Source organism: Xiphophorus hellerii, chromosome 16, assembly GCF_003331165.1.
Source record: "Xiphophorus hellerii strain 12219 chromosome 16, Xiphophorus_hellerii-4.1, whole genome shotgun sequence".
Classification (NCBI taxonomy): domain Eukaryota; kingdom Metazoa; phylum Chordata; class Actinopteri; order Cyprinodontiformes; family Poeciliidae; genus Xiphophorus; species Xiphophorus hellerii.
In genome coordinates, this window is record NC_045687.1 from 18424585 (window position 1) to 18449483 (window position 24899).

General features: G+C 42.6%; 1 protein-coding gene across 5 annotated transcripts in view; it reads right to left on the reverse strand.

Moving 5' to 3' along the window:
* Positions 1-1114: 1114 nt before the first annotated feature.
* LOC116735351 (myocardin-related transcription factor A-like) overlaps positions 1115-24899 on the reverse strand; it is a 36814-nt gene continuing 13029 nt past the window's right edge. For 4 of the 5 annotated variants that reach the window (XM_032587178.1, XM_032587179.1, XM_032587183.1 and 1 more), the window contains 16 exons: positions 18230-18285; positions 17130-17205; positions 16849-16992; positions 12289-12446; positions 12004-12090; positions 11873-11926; positions 11636-11805; positions 11413-11554; positions 9955-10126; positions 9730-9851; positions 7306-8169; positions 6992-7117; positions 4640-4792; positions 4429-4512; positions 4247-4289; positions 1115-3574 (listed from right to left, as the gene is read on the reverse strand). In XM_032587178.1, coding sequence (XP_032443069.1) covers positions 3090-3574; positions 4247-4289; positions 4429-4512; positions 4640-4792; positions 6992-7117; positions 7306-8169; positions 9730-9851; positions 9955-10126; positions 11413-11554; positions 11636-11805; positions 11873-11926; positions 12004-12090; positions 12289-12446; positions 16849-16992; positions 17130-17205; positions 18230-18285 — 2936 coding nt within the window. In that variant the 3' untranslated portion in view covers positions 1115-3089. The remainder of the gene's footprint in view (positions 3575-4246; positions 4290-4428; positions 4513-4639; positions 4793-6991; positions 7118-7305; positions 8170-9729; positions 9852-9954; positions 10127-11412; positions 11555-11635; positions 11806-11872; positions 11927-12003; positions 12091-12288; positions 12447-16848; positions 16993-17129; positions 17206-18229; positions 18286-24899) is intronic. The other variant, XM_032587181.1, reaches the window with a different exon arrangement.

A 24899-nucleotide genomic window follows, 5' to 3' on the forward strand; every position in this document is an offset into this window, starting at 1 on the left:
GCACAGTTTTACTAGTTCAGTCATTTTTCACGCTTAGCGTTTGCCGTGTGCAAGCTATGCAGTCTTCAGATGTGAAACTTTCTATAAAAGCGCTTTTAAAAGCAACAGATGTTAGAAGGATTGCATGCTTTCGAGCAGATATAAGTAAAAGGAACGCAAAACTGAAGCTGGATGCAGCGCCGCATGAAAAGCAGAGTGCGGCAGGACGCTTTGCGGCACCAAGTAGGCCGTCTGAATCGGTCAGTGTCTGCTTGGTAAGTTCTGCAAAGTGTGTGAGCGTGGCTCGAGTCGACCGTTTGAGCTATAGCTCGAAGGCATCGCGACTTAAAGTAAAAATTAAAAATCCAAACCTGCAACCTTTCTGTAATTATTCAACAGAAACAAATGCAAAACAAAACACTTATTCATCACGTTTTGCTCCGATTTGAAGGACTTCAGTCGTCATTACAAGCACAAAGCCAGGATGGATAACCCCGCCCTTTAACGTCCACCCTGCGTTCATAGATTTCTCCACACTATAAAGATTATGCTTGATCCACTAACCTATTTTCATCTGTGGGAATTTCACAAAAACACATCTATGTGTGTTTTCTGTGTTCAAGAGTGACCTCCTCTTTGTGTTTTGCGTATGTTGATGCGCAGATATTTCTTTCTCAGAGTGTTGCGCATCGCAGGCAGACCTCCCGCTGCAGCGCTGAGACTCATCAAAGCATCTGCAGAATCACTCCAGGCTGTTTAATAGCGAGACTCCTTCTAAGCTGCATCCAACATGAGAACGCTGCTTCCAGGGTTACGTGTGTGTGTGTGTGTATGTCGGTTAATTACTTTGTGTGTGGTGCCTGTATATGAACTTGCGCATCTCTGGGGCACAAATCTTCCCTTTATACAACCCAGAGGTGAAGCTAAAACAACAGTTTGGGTGGATGGATTTTTATCAAATATGAGATTTTTTTTTTTTTAAAAAACCAAACACACAAAAATGCAACTGCAACTAAATTGTAATTTCCTTTCGATGCATTTTTTTTTTTACAGCAAATGAACTCAAAGGAACTTTGACGCAGAAGTTATCATTTTGCACCGATTCCAGTCTGTTGATTAAAGATACTCCTGATTATTCATTTATTCATTCAGTAGGAATTTATTGACGTCACGATCAATCTAATTTGCCATCGCCGTGGTGCCTTTTTCACAACAACAATAAACACAGTAATTTACAGTGTGTGTGTGTGTCACACACACACTCAGGCTTCAGTGTTGAACGTGTGCATGTGCTGCTCCCGGAAGACGGAGTAGTGAGATTTCCACGTGGTTACATTCAAGCTACGTCACAAATTTCATCACAGTGTAAAAGAATGCTTTAAAAAAATAATCTAAGAAATATTGTGTTAATAATACAATGCTTTGGACATGCAATATCAAGACAAATAAACCTCTAGGCTTCACATTTTGCTTCCCCCCCCCCCCCCCTTTTTTTAAAAAAAATATGAAATATTATCAGTTTAATATCGCTTTTGAGCCTTTAACAAAAGGTTGGTATGAATGTCTTGCACAACAAATATCTCAAATGTTTAGAAGAGATCTGTAAAATTAGGGTTAGCTCAATCCTGCAGTCTTAATTTGTTGGGAATGTGCAAAAACTACAAAGATATTTCTTGGCTCCCCTTACGCGCTAATTGTTCGTACTCTTAAGTGTAAACAGAAAAGGAGTCTGCGTTTGAAACTCATTTGTCCGTGTGACGCAACGGGCTGTGGATTCAAGTCGATGCCTGACTAAAAATCAGAGCGAGTGGGTGGGCACACTTCTGCTAATCCGCCTACAGCAGGCCAACATTTTTCACTCGGCACTTTTGCGTTTTTGCTAAACGTCTTGTGCAATTATAGACTTTATTGTCATTCAGCTGCACATTTACAATGTGCATATTAAGCAAAGTTCTGCTGCAAGGCTCCAATGTTATTAGCTTCTCCTAAATTAAATTTTTCCAAATAAATTCCAAGTGCTAATTTACTTGGCTGTTTTGTGAATCTTTGCTGGAATAAAATTTGACATCTGTGTTGAGCTTTTGGTTATTGTCTGTTAAGATTTCTTTTCAAGAAGACGTCTATAGTCACGCTCTTACTCTGAAGTCCGCAAAGACCGCTTACGCAGGCCTTCCGTTTCCTCTCCTAATGTTCTCCACCGTTAACGCGGTGCAGCAAACGGCGCGTTCACACCAAACGCGTCCAACGCTTCAGGTTCAACGCGTGTGCACTCTGAATGCAGACGCTTAACATTTCACTCTACACCTAGAGTTTTGTGCGTCAGGTTTACATTCACAGTCTATGTTGGGGCGTGTCGGGGTGGACGCTCGAGCCGTTGTTTTTTGTTGTCGGACGTGTTGGATGCTCAAATGCTTCAAACGTTTCAAATCGCCGGGCCCTCGACGCACCTCCACATAGACTTTGAATATAAACCAGACGCACGAAATGTGTTTGGTGTAAACGCACCATAACCATAACTCTACCCAGAATGCATTAAAAATCCATTGATGTCAGGTGTGCTTTCTGACCAAAGCCCTCCTGTGGGAAATTGGCCACAATCTGCTAACAGAGTTAGCAATGCTCAACACTGAAACCACGAGTGACTGGTCTGTTTCAGAGAATCACTTCTTGAAGAGCTACCTGACACAGTGCAAGCAATTACTGGCTTTAATGCTTTAGCTTTAGCATTAGCTTCTGCCAGACACTATGTTGCTTTAGTGTGAGCGCAGCTAACGTTTATGATTAGTGGTTTAGGGTTAGTGCAGCTAACTTTTAAGCTAGCAGTACCCACCACTGGCACTAGCAGTGCCACTAGCCTTTAGCACAAGGTATATGTGCTAAAGGCACATAAACCTTTCCAGTGTCCAACTATCTACTAGGTTTCCATCTGTAGGACCAGCCTGAGAAGTATTAGCAAGTCAACAAAATAAATAAATGTGAAAATGGTTTAAGACTGAATATGGCAGAATGACAGAATGAGAAATGACACAGACTTTGTGCTTGGTTTAAATCCTGAAAAAACAGGTATAGACTAAACTTTGAGTTGCTTTTTTGACTGTTTCCAGCTACATTCAAGAGTCCCAGTCCATGTGAAGGTCGGAACAGTCCAGGAAGTCTGCTGAGAACACACTCGGGGGCGTTCGGGGGACCAGTGTGGACGTTTCCCATTCGCTCTCTCCTCCCACGGGGAAGCCCAGCCATTCCTTACGGTCCGCGCTCCGTTCCCTGTCCGAGGAATCCACGGCAGCTGGTTCCAGGATGCAGGTGGTGCACATAATTTGGTCATCAAACAAAGTGAGGAGGCTACCTGGTTCCACCCCATGGAGAGGCTTCCCAGGGATACCTTCCAGAAAGTCCTCCAGGCGTCCGCCGCCACACAGATCGAAGTGTTGTTTATAATCCAAGCCTTTGGCTGGAGTCCAGGGCTGCAGAGGAGAGTCGTGTTGTAGCGCAGCACTGATGGGGGAGTTGGGCGGTGACAACAGGAGGTGGAGCGGTGACGGGCGAGGTGAAGAAAACGAGAAGTCTCTGGCGTCTTTCAGTGTGTCAGGTGTTTCTGAAGGCAAAAAGGAAAACCTTCTTACAATGCCTTACAAAATTATTCACATATCTTAACCTTTTTTTTTTAATGATTTACAGCTTTACAACAACGTGCATCAATGTGTTTGATGGGGTTTCATGAGAAGTGAACAGCACAACGGTGCAACGTTTTCAAAGGAAAAGTGAAGTGTTGCCTATGAGATTGTCAGACAATATTAGATCAACTAAAGCTCTGCTGCCAACATGATTTCTTATGGTGTTCATTTTTGACACGTTTCCACCAAGGCCGGATTCGTAGAGAGCAGGACTAATCCTCGTGTTGCAGACTCATTCTCCAACCTGAGCTGTGGAGCTCTGCAGCTCCTCCAGAGTCATGGTGGCCTTCGTAACTTCTTCTTTGGCTGACCTCTCAGCTTAGGTGAAACGTTGTGTTTTCCTAGATTTGTGCCTTTCATGTACTTCTTTCCATTTCCAAATGAGGGATTAACAGTCTTGCACGAGACGCAAAACTCATGCAAGTGATTCTAAGGTGCAGCAACTTGAAGCTGCAATTGTAATACGGGGGAGTTTTTCCCCACTTTGTGGAATTGTTAAATTAGTCATTAAATTTTAAATGGTAATTATTGAGTTTTATTATAGAGATGGCAGAAAAGATCATTATTTATTCTAGACGGTCCACGGACTGTACCTCCAGCCTGCAGGATGAGGTCGATGAAATCCTCGTCTCTCAGCTGACGACAGAGAGAGAACAGCAGATTTTACCATCGAATGACTAAAAATAGTTATATGAAATCAAAATCATACAATTGACTGCGAAACCTAAGCGTGACTTAGAAAACTACACAGATAGACTTCAAAACATTGTCATACTTTATCGCAAGACGGCGAGGCTGCCGTGTCGACCGAATCTGACGACAGAGGACTCAACAAGACATCCAGACCTGGAAACACCTCCTGTAGGTCACAATACATCAGGGAAATAAAAAATATGTATATATATATATATATATATATATATATATAGAGAGAGAGAGAGACAAAATCTGAAGTGACAATCTAGGTGAATGTTCAGGTTGCTTACAGTTTGACAGAAAGGCGAAGGGGAGTTTTTCCACGTTTGAGGATTCTGCAGCCTGCGTGGCGCTGACGGACGATGGGCCGCTGCTTCCTGCAGCTCCACACGTTCCTGACGCGCCTCAGTCTTGTTCTTTAACGACGGTGTGTCATTAAAGAACTTTAAAGAAAGCGAGTCAGATTAAGAAGATGAAACAGAAGATGTTTTTTTTTTTTTTACTTAATTTGGCTGCCTTTAAATGCTTGTAGGAAAATGTTTGACATATAAACAAAAGAGCAGGAAACTAGAAGAAGTCGGCTCATATTTTAAATTGCAGCATTCAGCGTACATCAAGACGAACGACGAATTGAAAAGAAATTGCAGCAAAAAATAATTAGGATGATTAGTAAATCAGTTGGAGAGGTGTTTAATACGTTCATATTTAATTCAAACATACTTTATTTCTCTGAAAGAGAAATGAAATTGTGTCATTCAAGTGTCTTGGAAGAGTCGTTGTGAATGAGTGATGCTGTGGGCAGGAAGGATCTTCCATAGCAGGAAAGTTTAAGCACCAATCAGCTGACTCCAGTTTTACAGAAACACTAACCTGTTGGTGTGGTTAAAATCAAAACAATTATCTCCCCTTCAATGAATCAGAGCTTCTCCCAGTGTTTTATAAGCCTGGTGGGCCACCAGGCTTTCCTTGCTCCCCCACCAGGCTGAGAATTGTTCATTAATCACTATAGAGTTGTGTTTTTTTTTTAATAAGCCCGTAGCAGTGACGGGATAAAGAGTCACTTTGGTGAAACACAATGGCAACATGGTAAGGTCAGTATGTGAACACAAGAAGACTTTTTTATTCACAACTTCCTGTCTTTACCGGTTCACACGGCAACCACTTCAGCAATAAAAGTGACAAATCGTGGATAAAGAGAAAATGATTTTGGACATTTTTAATTAGGATGGAACAACTGAATTGCAAATAATTGATACTTATTTTAATTGTATTTTTTAAATGTATGCCTTTTTAAAGATTTCTTTTTGTTGGTGTTTAGAAATTGTTGATAATGTTTTCCAATAACACATAATTACCTCGTCTTATTTTCACATTTTCGGCCAACTTTTAATTTTTTTTTTTTAACTCGCTGGCTGCTCAACCTGTCCACCTCCAGCGCCGGGTTTATGCGCGTTTTCCAAATGGAACCCCAGTGAACAAATGTTTTCAAATTAAATGCTTATTTTTTTCCAAAATTTTCAGTGTGTGACATTTCACTAATGCAGTAAATAAGTTCCCTTATGTCCTTCTACATATCTTTACCAGGTGTTCTAATACCGTCCGTGGGCTTTAAAAGTCCTAATCTGCACATTCAAATCTAATTCTGCTACTTTATGACAGTCAAAAACCAACGAAGGAGAAAAACAGTCGACGTGTTCCGCGTAAAGCGCCACTTCACATTAAATCCGGATGTTTTTAAGCCAGCCGGGGACGCTTGTAGAGCCTCTGCGGACCAAGATGTGATGAAGTCTTTGTTCCTCATCTCTCAACACCATTAATCATAGTAATGGAGGATGCTGTTAGGGTAATTAGCAGGGTAAAAATAATCAGCATCAGGCCAGTGTCAGACACTTCTCAAGAGCTGCTGCTATTGTTTCAAACGGCATAGGCCATTAATTTCACAGCAATCAGACTGACGACGGCGGTTTCCTTACGCTCTTATTTCACCGCGGCGCATTAACAAGCTGTTCGAATTTTCTTTTATTGCGCAGGCAACAAGAGAATGGATTCAGAAACTCTGTGGTTCGGTTCCAGACGGATCTTCGAGGAAATCGTTAAGATGCTGTGCCTGCTGGTTAAATTTGGGTGTTTTAATGGTGACGTTTTTTTTTTTTTTTAAAAAACAACAACAAAAACACATAGAAAATTCTCACAAGTTTTGCAAAAGCCGGTAATATTTTGCATCACAAGCCATGTTGGGGACACAACAAACAAACGAAGGTGTTCTGCCCAGATGTGACCAAGTGGGAAGTTTTCAGTTGATGGTCCAGTAAAAAAAAAAGTCCACTGAGAATTTCTGGTAAGACCACAAAGAGTCTTAAAATGTTAAAACCCATGTGGGACAATTCCCAAAGGACGGCTGGTTCGACCAAATATGAACTCTGGGTGCTGAATACAAACACCATTTGAAAACCACTTTTCTTCCACTACAATCAGATGCCACCTTGTGTTTGTATCGCACATAAAATCTGAGTTTATAACATAACCAACCATGAAAAAAAGGTCAAAGAGTTTGAGATGTTGCATCAACTGTCTTCACTGAAATTTGACTGTAGATACACGTCATCTAGTAAACAAACAATTGCAGAGGTCGTTCGACGCACCTGAGGTAAGTCGGGATTTGACGCCTTTCCTCGGTCTCCAGTAATGTGATTGGTCAAAGGAATCAGGATGGGCTTCCGCTTGCTGTCACCGACCACGGCTGGGCGGGAGCCGTTGCTCAGAAGATCCTGCGGGACGAAGGGAAAGTCTGAATACATCTTTTGATGTTCTGTACTTGTGTGGAGAATGCAGAACCTTGTAATTAAGCCAAACTATCTAAAGGAAAAAAACAGAGTCCGAGGTGGTGATTGTCTAAAATCCGTGCTGCGATTGTCCGTAACGTGAAGTACGCGAGGTTCTTCTTCTCTACTCCTACCTGCTGCTGCTGCGGATGCATCCTGCTCGGCGTCTGGACAGGTTGCAGTTTGTTGTTCTGCTGCTGGTGCTTCTTGGCGACGCTCTCTTGTTTCCTCAGCAGAACCTGTCGCTCCGGCCTCGTTTTCTCCAGCTGGGGGCGACGTTGCTCAGACTGCGTCTGTAGGTGCCGTTTCTGAGATCGCCGTTGCTTCTGCGGACGGGGTTTTAGGTGGGCTTCCGGCGCCTCGTTGACGCTTTGAGCGGCGTGCTGCGGCTTCTTAGTGTTACGCTGCATCAGCAGCCGCCTACTGATGGCTTGTTGCTGAGCCAGCTGTCGAGCAGAGTCCTGCAGGCAAACCTGCTTCTGCTGGAGCTGAGGATGCGTCTGACTGTGAGGCTGTTGAGTTGGGCTAGACGCCTGCAGCGGCATCTTGGATGCTATCTCTTCCTCTACGGTTTCCTTCTTGATGGTTATAACCTCCTCTTCACTGAGAATGACTAGAGAAGGACTTGTTGACCTATCGGGAGGTTCCTCCTTCACTCTTTTGAGAACGTGCGCCTCCGGAGCGTCTCGGTTACCGTTTCCCAGCTGCATTCTCAGCTCCTCCACCAACCTGTGATTCTGCAACAGCATCCTGGTGAGCTCCGCAATCTGCTTATCTTTCTCCTGCAGCATTCTGTCTTTGTCAACAGTTGCAGGAGGAGTTGCCGCGGTAATAGCGGGGGCCGCAGAAGAGACCGAGCTGCGTTCCTGCAGAGAGGTAGACTTTAAGGAGAAGCGACAAGGCGCCGGGCCGGAGCGTCGGCGCTCCTGTTTGACGGCAGCAGACGCCGGAGCCGTGGTGAGCGGCTGAAGGCTGGGATCAGAGGCAGGAGAGCTCATCTGTAGAGAGAATGAAATGAAGCGCTGGTGATACTCCCGTAAATTATTCATATACGACACGTAAGGCGTATGAGCCTTCTCCGGTTCATCACCGTTCCTTCCGGGGATCACTTTGACTGATATCAGTGCTGTCTATCCATTATAATTTTGCACGTTTAACATACTGCCTAATGCATCCCACACACTAAGAGTTGCCATAATGATTAATCACTTTGGTCGGCCTTAACGCAATGCCAAATCTGAGTGGGAAACCCAATTAAATTGTTGGAGAAGCATTAAAAACGTGGAAAGAGCTGCAGCAAGGATGTACTTCCTTACAAATTCTTTCTACAGTTTTCTTCTTTGTCTTGTCACACTTCAAAGTTTCAGATCATCAATAAATTTTAGATGAGGAAAAAAAGATGCAAAACTGTGTATTTAGGGAGAAAATAGCATTCGAACCAACCTACACTGAAAAGTGAATTGCCCCGCTCCTTAAATAATGACGTAGCTGTGACTAACCGCAGTCAGTTTGCTGTTTCACTCACCACACCCAGTCCTGGTCGCTGTCTGAGCCTGGGCTGTTTGAGGTAAAAAACAAAATCCCTGACAAGCATTAGTCTGGAAAGGGATACAAATGTGTAACATCTCCGGTTCACCACAGTAAGAGAGATTATCTACAAACGGAGAACGCATGGAGCAGCGGTGAACCTGCCCAGGAGTGACCGGCCTTCAAAAGCTGCTTCAATGATCATCAACAAAATATGCCAGAAGAATATTTAAAGCCTTGCAGGCTTTGTTTGCTTCAGTTAAGGTCAAAATTCATGATTCAATAAAAGCTTGGTAAAATGGAGAGAGATCCAAGGTCAAGACTCCTACTGACCAAAAAGAAAATAAAGATCCAGCAAATAAATTTGGGGAAATGTTCTGTGGACTGACATTTCAGGACTGAACATCATACTAATAGCAAAACATGGAGGTGGGAGTTAAATAGCAGCGTTGATGGACAGGAACGCCCCACTGTTATGGACAGAAACATGAATATCTGTCAGCTGAAGTGTTGACCATTATGTCAACACAGTGATCCGAAATCCACCAACAAGTTCACATCAGAATGGCTTAAAAATGTCAGACTTTAGGAAGTTTCACCTTAAACGTGTCGTTCATCCTTCAAAGGTTTCCAGTATGGCTGAACTGAAACCATTTTGCAAAAAAGAGGGGAGTAAAATTCTTCCACATCCATTGCTGGTTATTGGAAACGCTTGATGGCAGCCATTGCCACCACTAGGCAGGTATTAAGTTTAGGGGAGAATTACTCTTTTCTTTCTTTATTCCTCAAATAGGCTTGCTTGAATAGTGTTTTCTGACACGCTCGTAGCATTAAAAATACACATGTAGTCTGAATCTGGTTTTGAAACATTTTCCGCGACACTTGAACTTGAAAGTCTAAAGCTATTTCGAACTGAATCCAGCGGAAACATGGACATAAAATGAAGCAATCGTGATCAGCACACACAACTTTTGTGACACAGCTCATCTTGAAAGTGAAATGATTTGAACAATGAATGTTTCATGTCTGACCAGTTCTCCCAGTGGGTCAGAGATGAAGCCGATTTCTGCTGGATTCGCGCCGTTCGGCAGGCCGGGTCCGTCACACCTCAAGAGCCGCTGAGGCGACGGCTTACTGGCACCGAAACTGCCGCCTGCATCGCCAATACAGAAAGATTCGAGCTAATTTAGTCTCATTTATGCCCAACAGCGGTGTAAACTGTGAAGAATAAACCCTGGTATGTAATCCTGGTTCACCTGTTTTGGAGCGCGGTCGTGTTCTTCCCGGCTCTGGCTCGCTGGGTCCCCCTGCTGTTGGAGAGGCGGTACTGCAGAGTTCCTGGTACGTCCTCAGCCTCTCGATGAGATCCTTCCTGGTGCCAGAGACGGGCAACCTGCGCAGCTTCAACTCACACTTCAGTTCTGCGACCTGGCGGCGGACGGAGTACAGGACAAATCGAGAATGAGGGAGGGAAGCGAGGAAAAAGCGAGATAGATGAAGAGAGAGGGGAAAAAGTGACAGCTGAAAAAGAATTAGAGCAAGGAAGAATAATCTGTCACTGTCGCTGGGGCTATATTTTATGGGAAAAACTTGTTCCAAGCTTCAGTTTCTGTTTACTTTAATGAAGTTTCACCTCGAAATGAGGATCAGTTTTTTTCCTCCATTCAGTCTCAATAAGCCTGGATTGCTTAAATACATAATGTTGTTGCTTTCTTTCGTTTCTGCGGTTCTTCTGATTCACTTGTGTTTCTTGCTGGTCTCCAGCTTACCTGAGTTTTCCCATAAAGAGTCTCTCTTGTTCATGTCTGCTTTTATATTAAAGTTGTTTTCAATGAATGTGTGTGCCAAGCACCAGTCAGACGTTTACACACACACTTCACAGAAGCAGAATCCACCTAAATCGATTGAAGGAAGCCGACGCGTGACCTCAGGAAAGAAACACGTCCCACACTGTCAGACACGGTGGTGGCAGCGTCAGGCTGCGGGGCTGTTTTGCTGCTTTCAAACCAATGAAAACTGTACAAAAACTTTTATTTCCTGTTTGCTTTAGATGTCTAGATGATGCTTATCGCCACATTTTACTCTAAATTTGGGCTGCGCACAAACACAGTGACTGTAGACAAATTGTTCTTTAAGGGATTGATGAACCTGGATCATAAATCCAATGTTCCAGCATGGTGGTGGCAGCATCATGCATAGAGGCTGATTTGCTGCCAGCGCATGGAGTAATGAAAAACTTTTTGAATTATTTAAAATGAAAATAATCGTCTGTTCTACCATGAAAAATAAGCTATCTGTTGACCTCAAGCCCTGTTGGAACTATTATTAATATGATTTATTGATATTAATATTTTATTAGAAGTCTGTTGTGTGCCAGAAAATCAGAATTTTAGCGTTTCTGAAAAAAAAATAGAAACTATCATTAAAGTTGTTTTACAATAATTTCCCCCTGGAAAAAAAAAAGTTTAATACACAAAATATTGGGAATGAATATTTTATTTATTCACTCATTCATTTATACATTTACTTACTTTAATCTAAAGCAAAATCGAAACCTTTTTCTTTTAAAGATATATCAGAATATAACGCTCCACATGCGAAGGTAAATCTGTTAGGTTTCTATTTGAGACTCAGATAAGTTGGATTGCTACACCACTAGACACGACACGGCTATAAAAGCAAAAAAAAAAAAAAAAAACTGGGGATGAACAAACCTTCATTTCGTCCAGATTCGGACGGAGCGATGAGACTTTTGTCCCAGAACTTGGACCTATGTGGATGCGAGGAGAGGAGTCAGGTGGGGAGGAAGTGGAGGTCAAGTTGGACGGAGAGGATGAAGGAGGCGGGTCCCGATCCCTGTTGGTGATCCAGAAAGTCAAACATGACTAAACCTCCACAGAAGGCTGATTCACGGATCCGTAAGAACTGTACGCTTACGCGGGCAGCCGGGCGTGGTAGCTGTGCTGCTGCTGACTGAGGATCTGAAGCTGGAGGAAGAACTGCTGCTGCTGGAGGATCTTGGCGTGGGAGGAGTCCAGATCGAGAAGAGGCCCGGCATCTCCCTTCTTGTCAGGAGGAATGTACTGATGGTACTTCAGCTTCTTTATCTAGAGGGGAACCCGTTCATTCAGCGTCACAAGATTCTCCCTCCAAAACCAAAGCGACAACACCTACCTTTGGTGCGCTGGCCTTTTCTGTCTTGTGTTTCTGGGTGGAGAGGCGCTGGGACTAAAAAACACAAGACAAGTAGGTTTTACCCCGACACTCATGAAGCTCAGTTTTTCGTGTTTTTTTATGCATCTGACCTTAATTTGAGGGACTCCAAAAGTTCTCTGCACAGAGGAGTTTGGACGAATGGAGGAGAGATGAAAAGGAAGAACTGACGGAGGAACCTGATGGGTGGTTACAGACGGAAAGTTCCGGTTAAAACTTTGAGAGCGAGAGAGAGAGAGAGAGAAAAAAAAGCGTTCTGGACGCATAACACTAATTGCATTTGAGCCGAGTATCCACGGTCAGATCCGTGCGGTGAAACCTGTCAGGATATCGTCTACGTCCAATCCACATGCCCACTCCTGTAGGAGTGACCGTACCTCAGTTGGAGAGGCGAGGTCGCTGCCGGCCGGTTTCTCTGCTGAAGGTTGAATGCCCAGAGGACGCTCCCGGCTTTCTGACTGACGTGGAGACAGGCGGTCATTACTGTCCTCGTAGCATGATGAGTTCCCCCCCGAGGGCTTCGGAAACCGCCTCTCTAGGAGAGGCAGAGGAGCGGAGAGAGAGTCATTTATATCCTGCTAATTTTAACTGCAGAAGAAACAGGAAGTGCCGGCCATCTTGGAGTTCGTGTAACTCACCTGCTTGGATCATTGGTGCATAAAGTCTTTTTTTTTACAAAAAAGAAAAAAAGTTACAGTTATTTTAAGACTTTACGCACCAGTGATCGAAGCAGTAAAGGTTTTACTTTGAGTACATTTATTCAGTGGTGAAAAAATTAATCAGTAGTGTTGTAACTGTTGGTGCTCCAGCACGTAATGCTTCAGTGACAACTTTTTTGTCAATAGCTCAAAACTTATTCTTTAAAATTTCACAAAGTTGGAGCATCCAGAGAGAAATGTTTGACCGTTCCTCTTTGTAACCGTCTCTATTATTCAACCGGAGTTCTGGTTCCTCTCTTATAGCATCTTCTCCTAAGTTGAATTTGTGTCTGAGGAACCGTTTTCTGTCTTGATTTGGTTCAATGTTTTGGACACTGAGCCAAATCTCAGAGAGTTTGTGATGCCGTGTGGTCTAACAGGGTTCCTAGTGCCTTAGGAAGAGAAACACTTTAGTTAAAAGGACTCAGGAGTAGCCAAACCCACCTGGAGTGGTTTCTGCCTAAAAGTTGTCTCTTTAAAGCACACAGTTCCAGTTAAAGTCCCTGTAAAGTTTGGCAAACTCCGCAGAAATATGGTTTTAACAGGAGGAGAAAACAGAAGCAGATTATTTATCACGGTTGTTGTGGAGACGTGGCAAAACACAAGACATGCCGCATTTTAACAGGGAGGCGTTTGACACTGTGTGGCGGCGGCAGCAAAATTAGCTTAGTTTCCGATTCAGTCTACTGACCACAAACTAAACCAACATTATGTACAGAGCATCACACCTGGAAACAGGAAGTCATTGATTACGACTTGGAAACTACCAGAAACTTTAAAACAAAGATATTTGTTGAAAGTGGTAATGATTTATTTGTTTCAGAGGAATGATTAGAGGGATAAATGTTTGTGCTACTGGTAAATGTTTTTCCCCAAACTGACATTATGCTGCTAATTCAAATGGTTTCTTTTGCACACATCCAAATCTATTGACAGCCCAGTCCGGCTCTGAAGTTTGCAGAGAAAGAGAGAGAGAGAAACACAAAAAAAAGAAGAGAAAACACCGAGCAACTTCCTCTTTGATTGCCAACTGATGCCGGCAATTCACAAGGTTGCCTAGGTAACACATGCCCTGTTTTCGAGGGTGATCCACACGCCTATCAGCATAAACATTTCACATTAGAGCTTATTTAGGAGGAGTTCTCCTCTCTGTCGCTGCTTCTCATTGTATTTTCTTCACATAATGTTTTGCAGGCAGCCAATTAACAACCGGCGAAAACAACAGAAAATGTCCCGCGTCAGCATGAACAGTTTGGACAGGTTGAGTCATCCCGCTGGACATCCAGGCTAATTGTCCCTCTTCGGGCGCCCCGTAGCAAGTTTTCCCCGAGATTCAGGGAATTTCAGCGCCTGCTAGGCTCCCCCGGACTGCTGCGGAGGCTTTTCCCCACTAATAGATGTGTGTTATTTAATTACACGAGCAGACTGCTATGGAGATCACACTCCTGGCCGATAATTCACCATCAGCAGGCGATGATGAAAACACAACGTGGGGCTGATTTATTATCCTGTGATCCAATAATGTGCCGAGTTACCCACCGCTGTGCTTCATGAGTGTGTGTGTGTTTGTTTCTAATACCTTGTGGGGATCATTTTCCTGACATATCCTACGTTGTGGGGACCGAAACCTGGTTTCCACAAGGGGAAACGCTGTTTTTGGGTCAGGGGTCAGATTTAGGACTAAGGTGTGAATTGAGTTTTGGTTAGGGTTAGGTATGATAGGGTAAGGATAAGGTTTAGGCTGTAGAAATGAATGGAAGTCAACGGAAAGTCCCCGCAAAGATAGCTGCGCAAACATGCGTGTGAGTGTGTGTGTTTGTGCGCGTGTGTGTGCAGTTGTGTCTGACAGCAGCAACATGTACTATGCTGAAGCTCTGCACTGTGTCTCTGGTGAATCAATGAAACCTGCCGTATCGGAGCATCGCAGGCACGACTGACACGGGGACTGTTTACATCAGAATCAGTTTTGTTAGGCAAAAATGCTTGCACATCGATTTCTAATCTCTTTTCTAAAGATTTCCTTTGGCACCGCTGGCCTTTATTGAACAGTAATTTGACAGGAAAGAGGGTTGAGAAAAGGGGAAGACACGCAGCAGACAACATTATTCTGTATTCCTTAGTTGAAAGCTCATGTTTAGCACGTCTCTGTTTGACTGAAGAGCCTCCTGTTTGTCCACTGATTACATTTTAGGACTTCAGATGTTTCTTTTAGAGTCTTTCGTTCAGGGTGAACGTGCTCGATTGGGCATATTGGAAAGTTGTTTTGAATGTTCCACTCGAGCAGTCAGGAGAACACCAAACTAAACACAACGCACTTTCACAATAGCATTGTCCTGCTTTATGACATCTCTGTATGTGGATTTTTAGCCACTTAAAGTGAAAACAAATTAAGCACCGTCCCAATTTACGTCTCGCCAGAAATTGACTTTTTGTTTTTCAGCCTTAAAAAAAGTTTTAAAATGTCTTTGCATCAGTTTTGTTTGGTAATATGACATAAATTTCTCAGCCCCGTTAAAATTAATATGAAATATACCTCCAAATACATCAGCAGAATTTTATCGGGCTGTATTTTTCATACTTCCTCTCGATTTTGACTCAGTTGTTGTTTGAAACCTAGAGGCTTGAGCTCGATAGCTGTGTGTGAGAGAGGTCTTAATTCATTAATTAAGAGTGCCGGTTGAGTGCCGCGCGATTACTTAAAGATTAATTCCTGTATTCACAGACGCAGCGGCTGCTTAAAGGTGACAGCAGCGATGGGAGTGAGGAGGGATTCTCCAACTTGTTTCTCTCAAGCAAAGACAAGAGCGCATAAATGATTAACGATGTCTCTGCGTTGGGCAAAGCCGAGGCGTCTCTCAGACCTGGAGCAACATGCTGCCCATGTGGGTGTGTTGTTATCACAGCTTCAATATAGAAACACACCTCCTCATTTATTTACAAAAGATGAGGAAACAGAGGTAGATGGTAGGAAAAATGAACAGAACAGTCTTTAGAAGTTGAAATTCCTGGTGGAAAAGGTCTCGACAACCTTAAATCCAATATGGCTGCCATGTAAAAACAAAACAACGTGTATGCTAGCGATCGCAGCTGATCCTCCTTAGCCAGGGTTTAAAGTTTTCACTCATTTTCAACCCGCTTTGCTTTTTTTTCTGCTTTTTCTTGCTACATTTCTTCAAGACTTCTGCAGTCGACTGCAAACGCTTCTGCAGTTGTCACTAAAAACCGCTCAGCCTGCAGCGTTCACACCGCGTTTGCACAGGAAACACACATTTTTCTAGCTATCTTTTACGATCACATTCAATATTTGATACACACATTATTTCACCACACCCCCCTTTTTTTGTGAAAATCATGCCACAGTGTTTTTGAGACAAAAACTGCAGAGACCACAGAGAAATAAATTACTAGCAAAGATTTGTTAGCCTGGTGGCTGAGGATAGCATTTGGCTAATCCAACTAATTTCGCAACTCGGAACACAAGAACAGAGTTCTGATGAAATTGACTGTCATCCGCCAAATTAGAGTTGGCTTATCTACGCTCATATTGCAGCTAGCTATAATTTAAAAATCAGTTGCTCAGTGAGAACTTGTTGATTGGGACAGAAGCGTTTTACCAATGTTTCGTTCCTGGCGTGACTGGGGGAAGTGTTTTGCAGATGCACAGGTGTTGCAGCGGTTTAGCGGTTTTTAAGTGGGCCGAGTTTGGGAGACAAATGGATCCTGGATTCACGTAAAGGTTATTGGAAGCTTTGAAGAAAAGTGTTAGATCAACTTCCTGGACGTACAATGTAAATCTGAGATGATCGTGACTCGCATTATTGTTTTAGTTTCTCTAAGCTTTTGCATCGACAACATTAAATGCGTTTACTCCCTGGATTTCTGGGGTAAATTAAAATGTTACTCTGAGATTTCATCATCTTCACTTGCTATTCAGCTGGATAGCATGGGACATCTCCCAGAAATGAAACGTGGCCAAAGAAAGGCAGAAAACTTTTCAAAGCTCCCTCTGTTGGCTAATGTAAAGGAGTTTGTTAGCCTCTTTGCCCTTGTTTAAATATAACTTAACATATTTTTCACCTGCTCTGTTTAGCAGCTTTTAAATAGCCAAATGAAAAATGTATTAAACCTGTGCAGTACATAAGTGAATATTTTCTCGATATTTTTTCGGTATTTGGGTGGACAGTTTTCTCATAATATGATTAATGTCGATGACAAACAGAAAATGCTAGCGTGACTCACGCATGACGGCCTGTTTGAAACACGCGTCCACAGGCAGGATGTTTCTGTGGACCGGCTCTACGGGCCCCGCTCTGTGGGCCATCCTGTTCGAGTCGTCAGCAAGGCGAAAGTTTCTGTGCTGAGCGTGTTTGGATGGAAGCTTCTCTAGAGAACGAACAAAGCAAACAAAGGTTGTTTTTTTTTTTCTTTTAAGAATGAGAATGGGGCCTTAAATGCTGAACAGTATTTGTCATACCAGCCTGAACTCGAGTGGCTCCGCCGTGAAGCAGTGTGTCACTTACCATCCAGGATCCGCATCCTGATTGCCTCGGGACTCCCTGACTCACTCCTGATCCTCTGCTTGCGACTGTTCTCAGGCTGCAACACAAATATTACAATTATCTAATCACATTAAGACTAGAACATTGAGAATTTCTATTTTAGAAATAATGACATAAAGGCCAATGATACTGGCAAACCTGTCCAGATTAATGAATCCAAGTCAGAATGAGGTACTGATCAAGAGACTGTAGGGTCAATTGTCAATGAAATTTGTTTCTGGTCTACAAATTCCAGCTATTATTGTTCAAATAGTTCTGCCACTTTGCCTAAATGCTGTGAAAACACACGGGGCCCATGATACCGGACTTGTAAAAAGTGGGTTGAGGTTTCTGCTGTAGAACTGTGAGGTCAAAGGAACGTGTTATTTCTCCATAGACCAGCGTTTCTCAATCCCGGTCCTCGGGGGGCCGCACTGAGCACCGCAGTGTTTCAGGTGTTCCCCCTTTCTGCCACCACCAGACTCCAATATGTGGATGATTTAACGAGGAGGAGGTCATGGAGTGGTTTGGATCAGGTGTTCTGAAACTGAGATATATTTCAAATATGCAGGACAGGAGGACTGGAATTGAGAAACGCCACCATTAAGGTGAAGCAGCTCTATATTAAACTCCATGTTTTATGAGTCGGATGTCACTGAGGGTCGTGTGTCCTCAATAGTTTTGGCAAAGTAGTGCCCTTAAGAGTTCGGTATTATTTTCAATTTATTTCTGCTGTCCACTTTTTGCAAAGCTGAGAGCTAGATTAAATGTTTCAAACACTGCTAACCGAGAGGCAATTTATGTACATTCTTACTTGCATCTCTATTCAATTCAGATAACGTAATCGAGGCGCAACCACAGATTTGGTGAATGAATGTGCGTCGAACCTCATGCTCCTGTAACATTATTCATACTCTGAGCAGATGGTTATATTTCAGCTCATTTAGGGGTTTCTTCCTCCCCCTTCGGATTTTCTCTATGACCCAGAGTCACTGGAACGACGCCGCTTGTTGCTAAGCCTCTTAAAGGCAAAAAAAACAGAAAAATGAACCAGTTTCAACTCAGGTGACTGCTCTGCTCACCTGTGCTCGATCCAAGCCCCGTCTCTGCTGGTGGAAGGCAGCTGAACTTTTAAGTGCTGGAAGGATAAAGACATGAAACGGAGAGGAAAAAGCACAGTGGGCATTAACGCTGCTGCATGCCGACTGATGCACCTGAGGAGAGCGAGATGGCTCCAAATGGATCTTCCCTTCATCGGTTAAGCACAAACAGAGCGATTGGTGGGCACAGTTATCTCTGTTTTTTACAGCCAAAGCTCTGCCTGATTACCGTCTCAGCACAGTTAATGTCTGCTATCGTTTTGCAGCCTTTTATATCTTTGCACAATGATAAAATAAAATGCGGCGTATTTTTGGGAAGTGGTTCCGAGAGCAGCTGCTAGAACGGGTCAGAAATCACTCGAAGTGCAAATGCGACTCGTCCAAAACGCTGAGCTGAGGCAGCCGAACTTCTGAAAACTACAAGTCTGTGAACACACAGGAAATTACAGGGCTGGTAGTTCCTGCTGTTTATTTCTATTGAACCTGGTCCTACAAACCTTAAAAGTGGCATATGAGCAAAAAAAAATGCTGACATTGATGTCACTTTATATAAACCAAAACAAATTCTGGGGCTGCTTTCGTTAGATTTATATTTCTATCACGTAGGATTTAACTTGAGTGGTAGATAAACAAATAATAAATCCAATATATTGACAAATATATTGGATATACCCCAAATCTTAATGTACAACGGGCAGTAGCTCATTTTTTCTTAGATTTTTTAGTCATGCAATGAAAATGTCTCTCAGCATTAGTAGGTAGTATTTAAAAAAGTCAACATATGTTAGTATCATGCTAGCTTTTTGTTTACCCATTGCCAGATTTCCCCCAGAATTGTCACCAACAAAGTATTCAATCATTTCGCAGTGGCTGGCCACGAGGTCAAGAGGTCATCGAAGATGCCAAGTCGACGATTTCATGGTCTCAGTCAAGCCCCGTCTACTGGAGCTCACAGCAGATAATGCGCTTTTGTCCCAGTCACGTCCCTCTTGATTTTTAGACACACACACACACACACAGCTATTTGACTGGATTAGCAACTCCAAGCGACACTCCGGGTACCTGCTTAAGCCTCAGTTCACGTCGCTGCACACTGTCACTCTGCTGCTGCACACCCCGGAGACATCAGCCCCTCTTTAAGACCCTCACTCTTTCACAAAGGGGGCGCTATGCTGGGTATGAACCTGCCTGAGTCAGAATAAGTGGTGGGTGTGACGGAGGAAAGTCATCTTTTGTAAAGTGGAAGGCGTAGAAATACATTGAAGTGTTAAGGCTAAAACAAAAAGAGCTAGCGAGAAAGAAAAAATAAAAGAACAGCAGACCAAATGAAAAGTGAAGAGAGAGAAACAGAGAGGGGCGGGATCAGGTCAAAGAGGAAAGACCCCATTTAGTCCAAGAGTTAGAGGACAAAATGTCACATTTTTGTCCATTTCAGGGTGGCAAAGTGTATCGATATTTTTGAAAAGATACATGTCTCTAGTTAATATTTTGGTATGATAGCCCTTCCAAAATGGTGGCTGAGTCATAGTTATCAGCTCATGAAGTAAACAACCCCTTTGGACAAATGCTGTTTTCTGAGACTGGTGTATGTCTGGTTTAGGCTCATGGTACGGGCATTTGTCCAAGGTCTATAATATAATGTTTGGTATCATCTTAAAGGGGACACTCTTGGCTTTCATTTAAACCAGGTTTTGAGTCTCTCTGACTAACACAGAGGTCACTAGAGCTTGTTAAACCAAAAATAATAAAAAGTTTCTACACCTTTTGACCAAACTAGATACATTTTATATATATGTATATATATATATATATATATATATGGTCATCCTTGGCTACTATTATGTAGCCCATGATGGAAAAACTTGCAAAATCTGATAAATAGGTCTATGTACATCAACCTAAAGTCTATGTAAGTGTAAATTTATACCATTACTGATTAACTTTTTTATAACTAACAAACTAGACACGAGTGCCACTCTAAACACAGCACCCACTAGCTGCCCCCCCCACACACCAAAGAACCAGTTAAGGTTATAGCCCAAGTCTGTAACTTCAAATTACAGCTCATAATCGCCTCCCATAGACAGGCAGTATAGGCATATCATACATTCTCTGACTCCTTAGAGTCTATTGAGTATTCTAGTTGTTAACTCTTGTGTCCCTGATGTCCCTGGGTACCACTGGGATAAACAAAATGTATCTAGTTTGGTGAAAAGGTGTGGAAAAATGTGTCTTATTTTTGGTTTAACAAGCTCTAGTGACCTCTGTGTTAGTCAGAGAGACGCAAAACCTGGTTTAAATGAAAGCCAAGAGTGTCCCCTTTAAGATGATACCAAACATTATATTATAGACCTTTGACAAATGCCCGTACCATGAGCCTAAACCAGACATACACCAGTCTCAAAAAACACCATTTGTCCAAAGGGGTTGTTTACTTCATGAGCTGATAACTATGACTCAGCCACCATTTTGGAAGGGCTATCATACCAAAATATTAACTAGAGACATGTATCTTTTCAAAAATATCGATAAACTTTGCCACCCTGAAATGGACCAAAAAATGGTCTGGCCCATGGACTAATTATGTGCTTGAGTGACTAACTAACATTGCTGGTCTTTAAACGTTGAAAACATCCAGCAGCTTCACTTCCTATCTGGTCTTGATGGTTTTTTTATGTTCTCTCCACTGCTGACGAGTGCTTTATTCTCCCTTGTGTGTGAACTGAAAGGTTTCTCTGCATTCTGCTTTACTGCCCAACCGGTCAGCTGGTTAAACTTCCCAATATATTTGCAAATGTCACGAAACCCAAAGATCAGAGATATCAGACTCCAGATATGCAGAAGAAAGACATCCATCATAACCCACAGACGCGAGACTTTAAACATGCTCTCAATAGTGAAGAAGGTTCACTTCCATGCTGATTAGCTCAGTCTCTTTCTAGTGGAAGGTTTCATTTAGATCATCGCATGCAGCGGAGTGAGAACCCTGAATTCTTTAGCAAGTCTATAAATCTTCACTTTTTCATAAGGTATAAAAATACCCTGTGAAAGTGAGGCGAAAAGTCACACTCATGATTCAGAGTGCCATGACAACTACATGATCTCGAGAAATAGGAAAGCACCTGCAGAAATCTCTCTCAGTGAAAGTCTGAGCTAATGGAGAAAATCTACATGAGAATAGAAAGCGTGAAAATTCAATGCAAATAGTCCTTCTGCATTTTAGGACCAAGAAAATCTTTATTTTAAAAAGGAATATAAAAGGTATGTAGCTAGGTGGCTAGTTGGTAGGCAGCTAGCGAAGCAGGTTGCTATGTAACTAGCTAGACAAGTAGGTGGCTAGCTAGGTAAACAGGTAGGCAGGATAGCTAGCTATCTGTTTAGGTAGCTTGAACTTTAGGGAGCTAGCTAGATAGCTAGCCAGGTACTTAGTTAGGTATGTAGGGAGGTAGGTAAGTAGTTAACTAGATCGGTTGCTAGCTAGATAGGTAGGTAGGTACTTAGCTAGGTATATAGGTAGGTATATACAGTAGGTATGTAGGTAGGTAGGTAGACACAGTCAGAAAGACAGACGGACAGATATCGTAGCATCTGTTTTGATAGCAACTCAGCCACCAAGCGGTAGGTCACATAAAATCACAAACCAGAGATGCTGAAGTGCAAAGTTTTAAAAGGTTGGACATTTTCTTCAGAGTTAATAGGTGCATATTAATTCTGCACCTAGAGTTAGATGCTCTAGACTTCTTTCAGATTAGCTCAAAAACAGTTTGTTGGATTTCCAGGCGGCTGCATCCACGCCTCACATCACCATTCCAAAACACTGAACGTTCTTCTATAAACCACGTCAAATCTGGACTCTAGACTAGTTTCTTCAGAGTTATTTCTGACTGCCAATCCAAAGGACGAGTCTGGACTTGGCATTGACTGACTGCTTTGGTGCAGGAGGGTTTATGTTGTGGGGCGTCTTAAGCTCCCAATGCTTTGTCCCAACAAGACATTTTGGATACTTATATCCTCCCAACTTACGGTTTGGACAATACCCCTAAGCAAGAAGAATATAGGAACATGGATCAGGAAGTTTAGTTTATAGGAGCTTGACTGGCCCGATAGAACATCTCAGGGATTAATTAGAGCAGAGACATTCTTGTCCAACATCAGTGTCTGACCTCCAAAATGTGCATCAGAAACAATAGTAAAAAAAAAAAAAAAATCCTCTAAACACACACCTACCTAAACCTTGTTGAAAGGAGGAAGAAGTGCATAGGTCACTCGAGGTCACATTTGTGTCCTCGAGTGACACAAATGTGTCAACTATCTGCTTGTAAGGTAGACAAGCAGATCGTTGACATGCAGACATTACTGTTTAGTTTTAGACCAACAAGAGAGTCATTGTTTTAAGAACTTGTTCATCTGCTTTCTTTTTTTTTAAGCTTGAAACTTCTGCTTTCATTCTATCTACCTGTTTCTCCATGTTTTTACGTCTAAAGTGCAACAGACGTTACAGAAGGTCTGGACAGAGAAAAGGTTTCAAAGCAGACAAAGTTCAAGAAAACCTGGAGAGCACTACTTCCCAACGTGAGAAAGAAATGAGGTGAGGCTTAAAACCGGTGCACAGTTGTAGATGGTGCACTGCTCAGGATGTGGGTACACATGTATGGGAATACCACAGTGCAAAAAAAAAAAAAAAAAAAAAAGTAGCAAAACCAGAAAAAACTGAATCATACGACATGGTTTGAAGTTTTTACGACTTTCTTTTAGTAAAATAAAATACATCTCTTGTCTTTTCCGGTCTGAACATTCTGAAAACGTCTGACAATTAACGTCTCTAGTTACAGTAATTGAAATATTCACTCGCATTTTAAAAGAAGAGCTTAATTCTCTTTATCAGTGCAAGTAGACCCGACACAAAGACTCTGTGTAGAAACAATAAAAAAAAAAAGAAGATGTTGGTCAACACGTAGGCGTACGAACGACCCATTTTCATTTCGCCACTGCAAACCAGAACGATACGATAAGAGCAGAGATAAAGCAAACTGCGGCCACGCTGCGCCGGATCGCCGTTTCACCGAGGCTTCTGTCGCAACTCGCCATCACGCCCACATGTGGCGCTTTCTCAACAAGCCTGATGATGAAAACATGAACTGCTCCAATTGTCACCTCAATTTTTAAAGGCTCTGACTAAACCCAGCATTGTTGTCGCTGCTGCCTGGCAACTAAGATAAGAGCAATTGCGTTAAACTGCAACGGAAGAAACAATCTATGTATTGAATGAATGTAGAGGAGGTCCGTCTGAGTAGTTTTCAGGGGGTTAATTCAGCTGTGATGAATGAAAAACAAGATATTTGTGTCACATCAGTAGAACAACTGCGTAGGGCAAAGATAGAAACCCGCCGTTCACGAAAATAAATAATGGCTTTAAATGAGCAGATGTATGCAGAAAAAGGTAGCGTGGCTCGGAGTAATTAATTTACATCTACGCAGAAATGTGTGAGAACACGGATCGCATTAATGCATGCGGTGGGAAGCAGCATAATGACACATTTTCTAAAGTGCTTTGTAATGAAAATGAACAGAAGGGAGAGGAGGTGAGGTTTGCTGAGCTGAAAGCTCTGGAAGCTGCTGAAACGTAGCACTTTTTTTTCTTCTTAGCTTAATGGGAAACGGAAAATCATCCGGCGAGCGGCGTCAAAGCAGCTTTTGAATATTCATAGCTGTAGCTGCTGCAAGACATCTACGGGACGACGTGCTTTTGAAGACGGAAAGCGCCGTCTCGTCGGGCGGACGGCGGATTTTTCATCACCGCAATCCCACTCAGACCAGAAACAGCCGGAGGTGATTCTCACAGTGCTGACTGAGAAAGAGAAACCTCAACCTGAAGTTGCTGCACCTGCGTTACGGTTAGACACCGAGGCTTTTCTGCACATGCAGCTGCCAAGGAAACAGTGTTAAAATTAAGTATTAATAGGAAAACAGTCTAGCATATATACTTATCATGAATGTTGCTTTCTGGTAAGTATAGCATTTTTAAGTGCATCCTTTATCTCCACAGTCTGTTCAGGATTCAAATGTCAAGGCCTATTTAAATCCCTTCACTCATGTAAATATGTTCGTCCGTTATTAATGTAGTCAAACCTCGCTGCACTCATGTTTTCAATACGTTTATAACGTTAGCATGATACCGAGAGCAAAATGTCATAGCATTAGCAGTGCAGCACAAACAGCTGTCCCAGGAAGTTAGAAAAGCAGCAGTGTACAGCCCTCACGAGGCATTTTGGTTGATCATTTTTACTATTACTGTTTTTAGAACTTGTTTGGGTCATGACGACATTTATTTAAGGTGGAGTCGTAACAGGTGCTGGGATCAGCAGCAGCTTCCTTATGCGCCATATGGATGGTTGCCCAGAGCAACACAAGAAACGGGGGCAAACAGGGAGGCGCCAGATTAAAATAATAATATAGTAAAAACAGATAAATAAACTGGCAAACCAATGAATGAAAAGGAAATATATTTAAACATATATAACATAGCGCTTTATGCTAAACCCAGACTTAAACCATCAATGGTTGAATTTATGAATAAATAATTAGCAGTATTTTTTTTTTAAATTTAGCAACAAATGCCCGGTTGAGACGTGACCTCATCATTCGCCCTCGC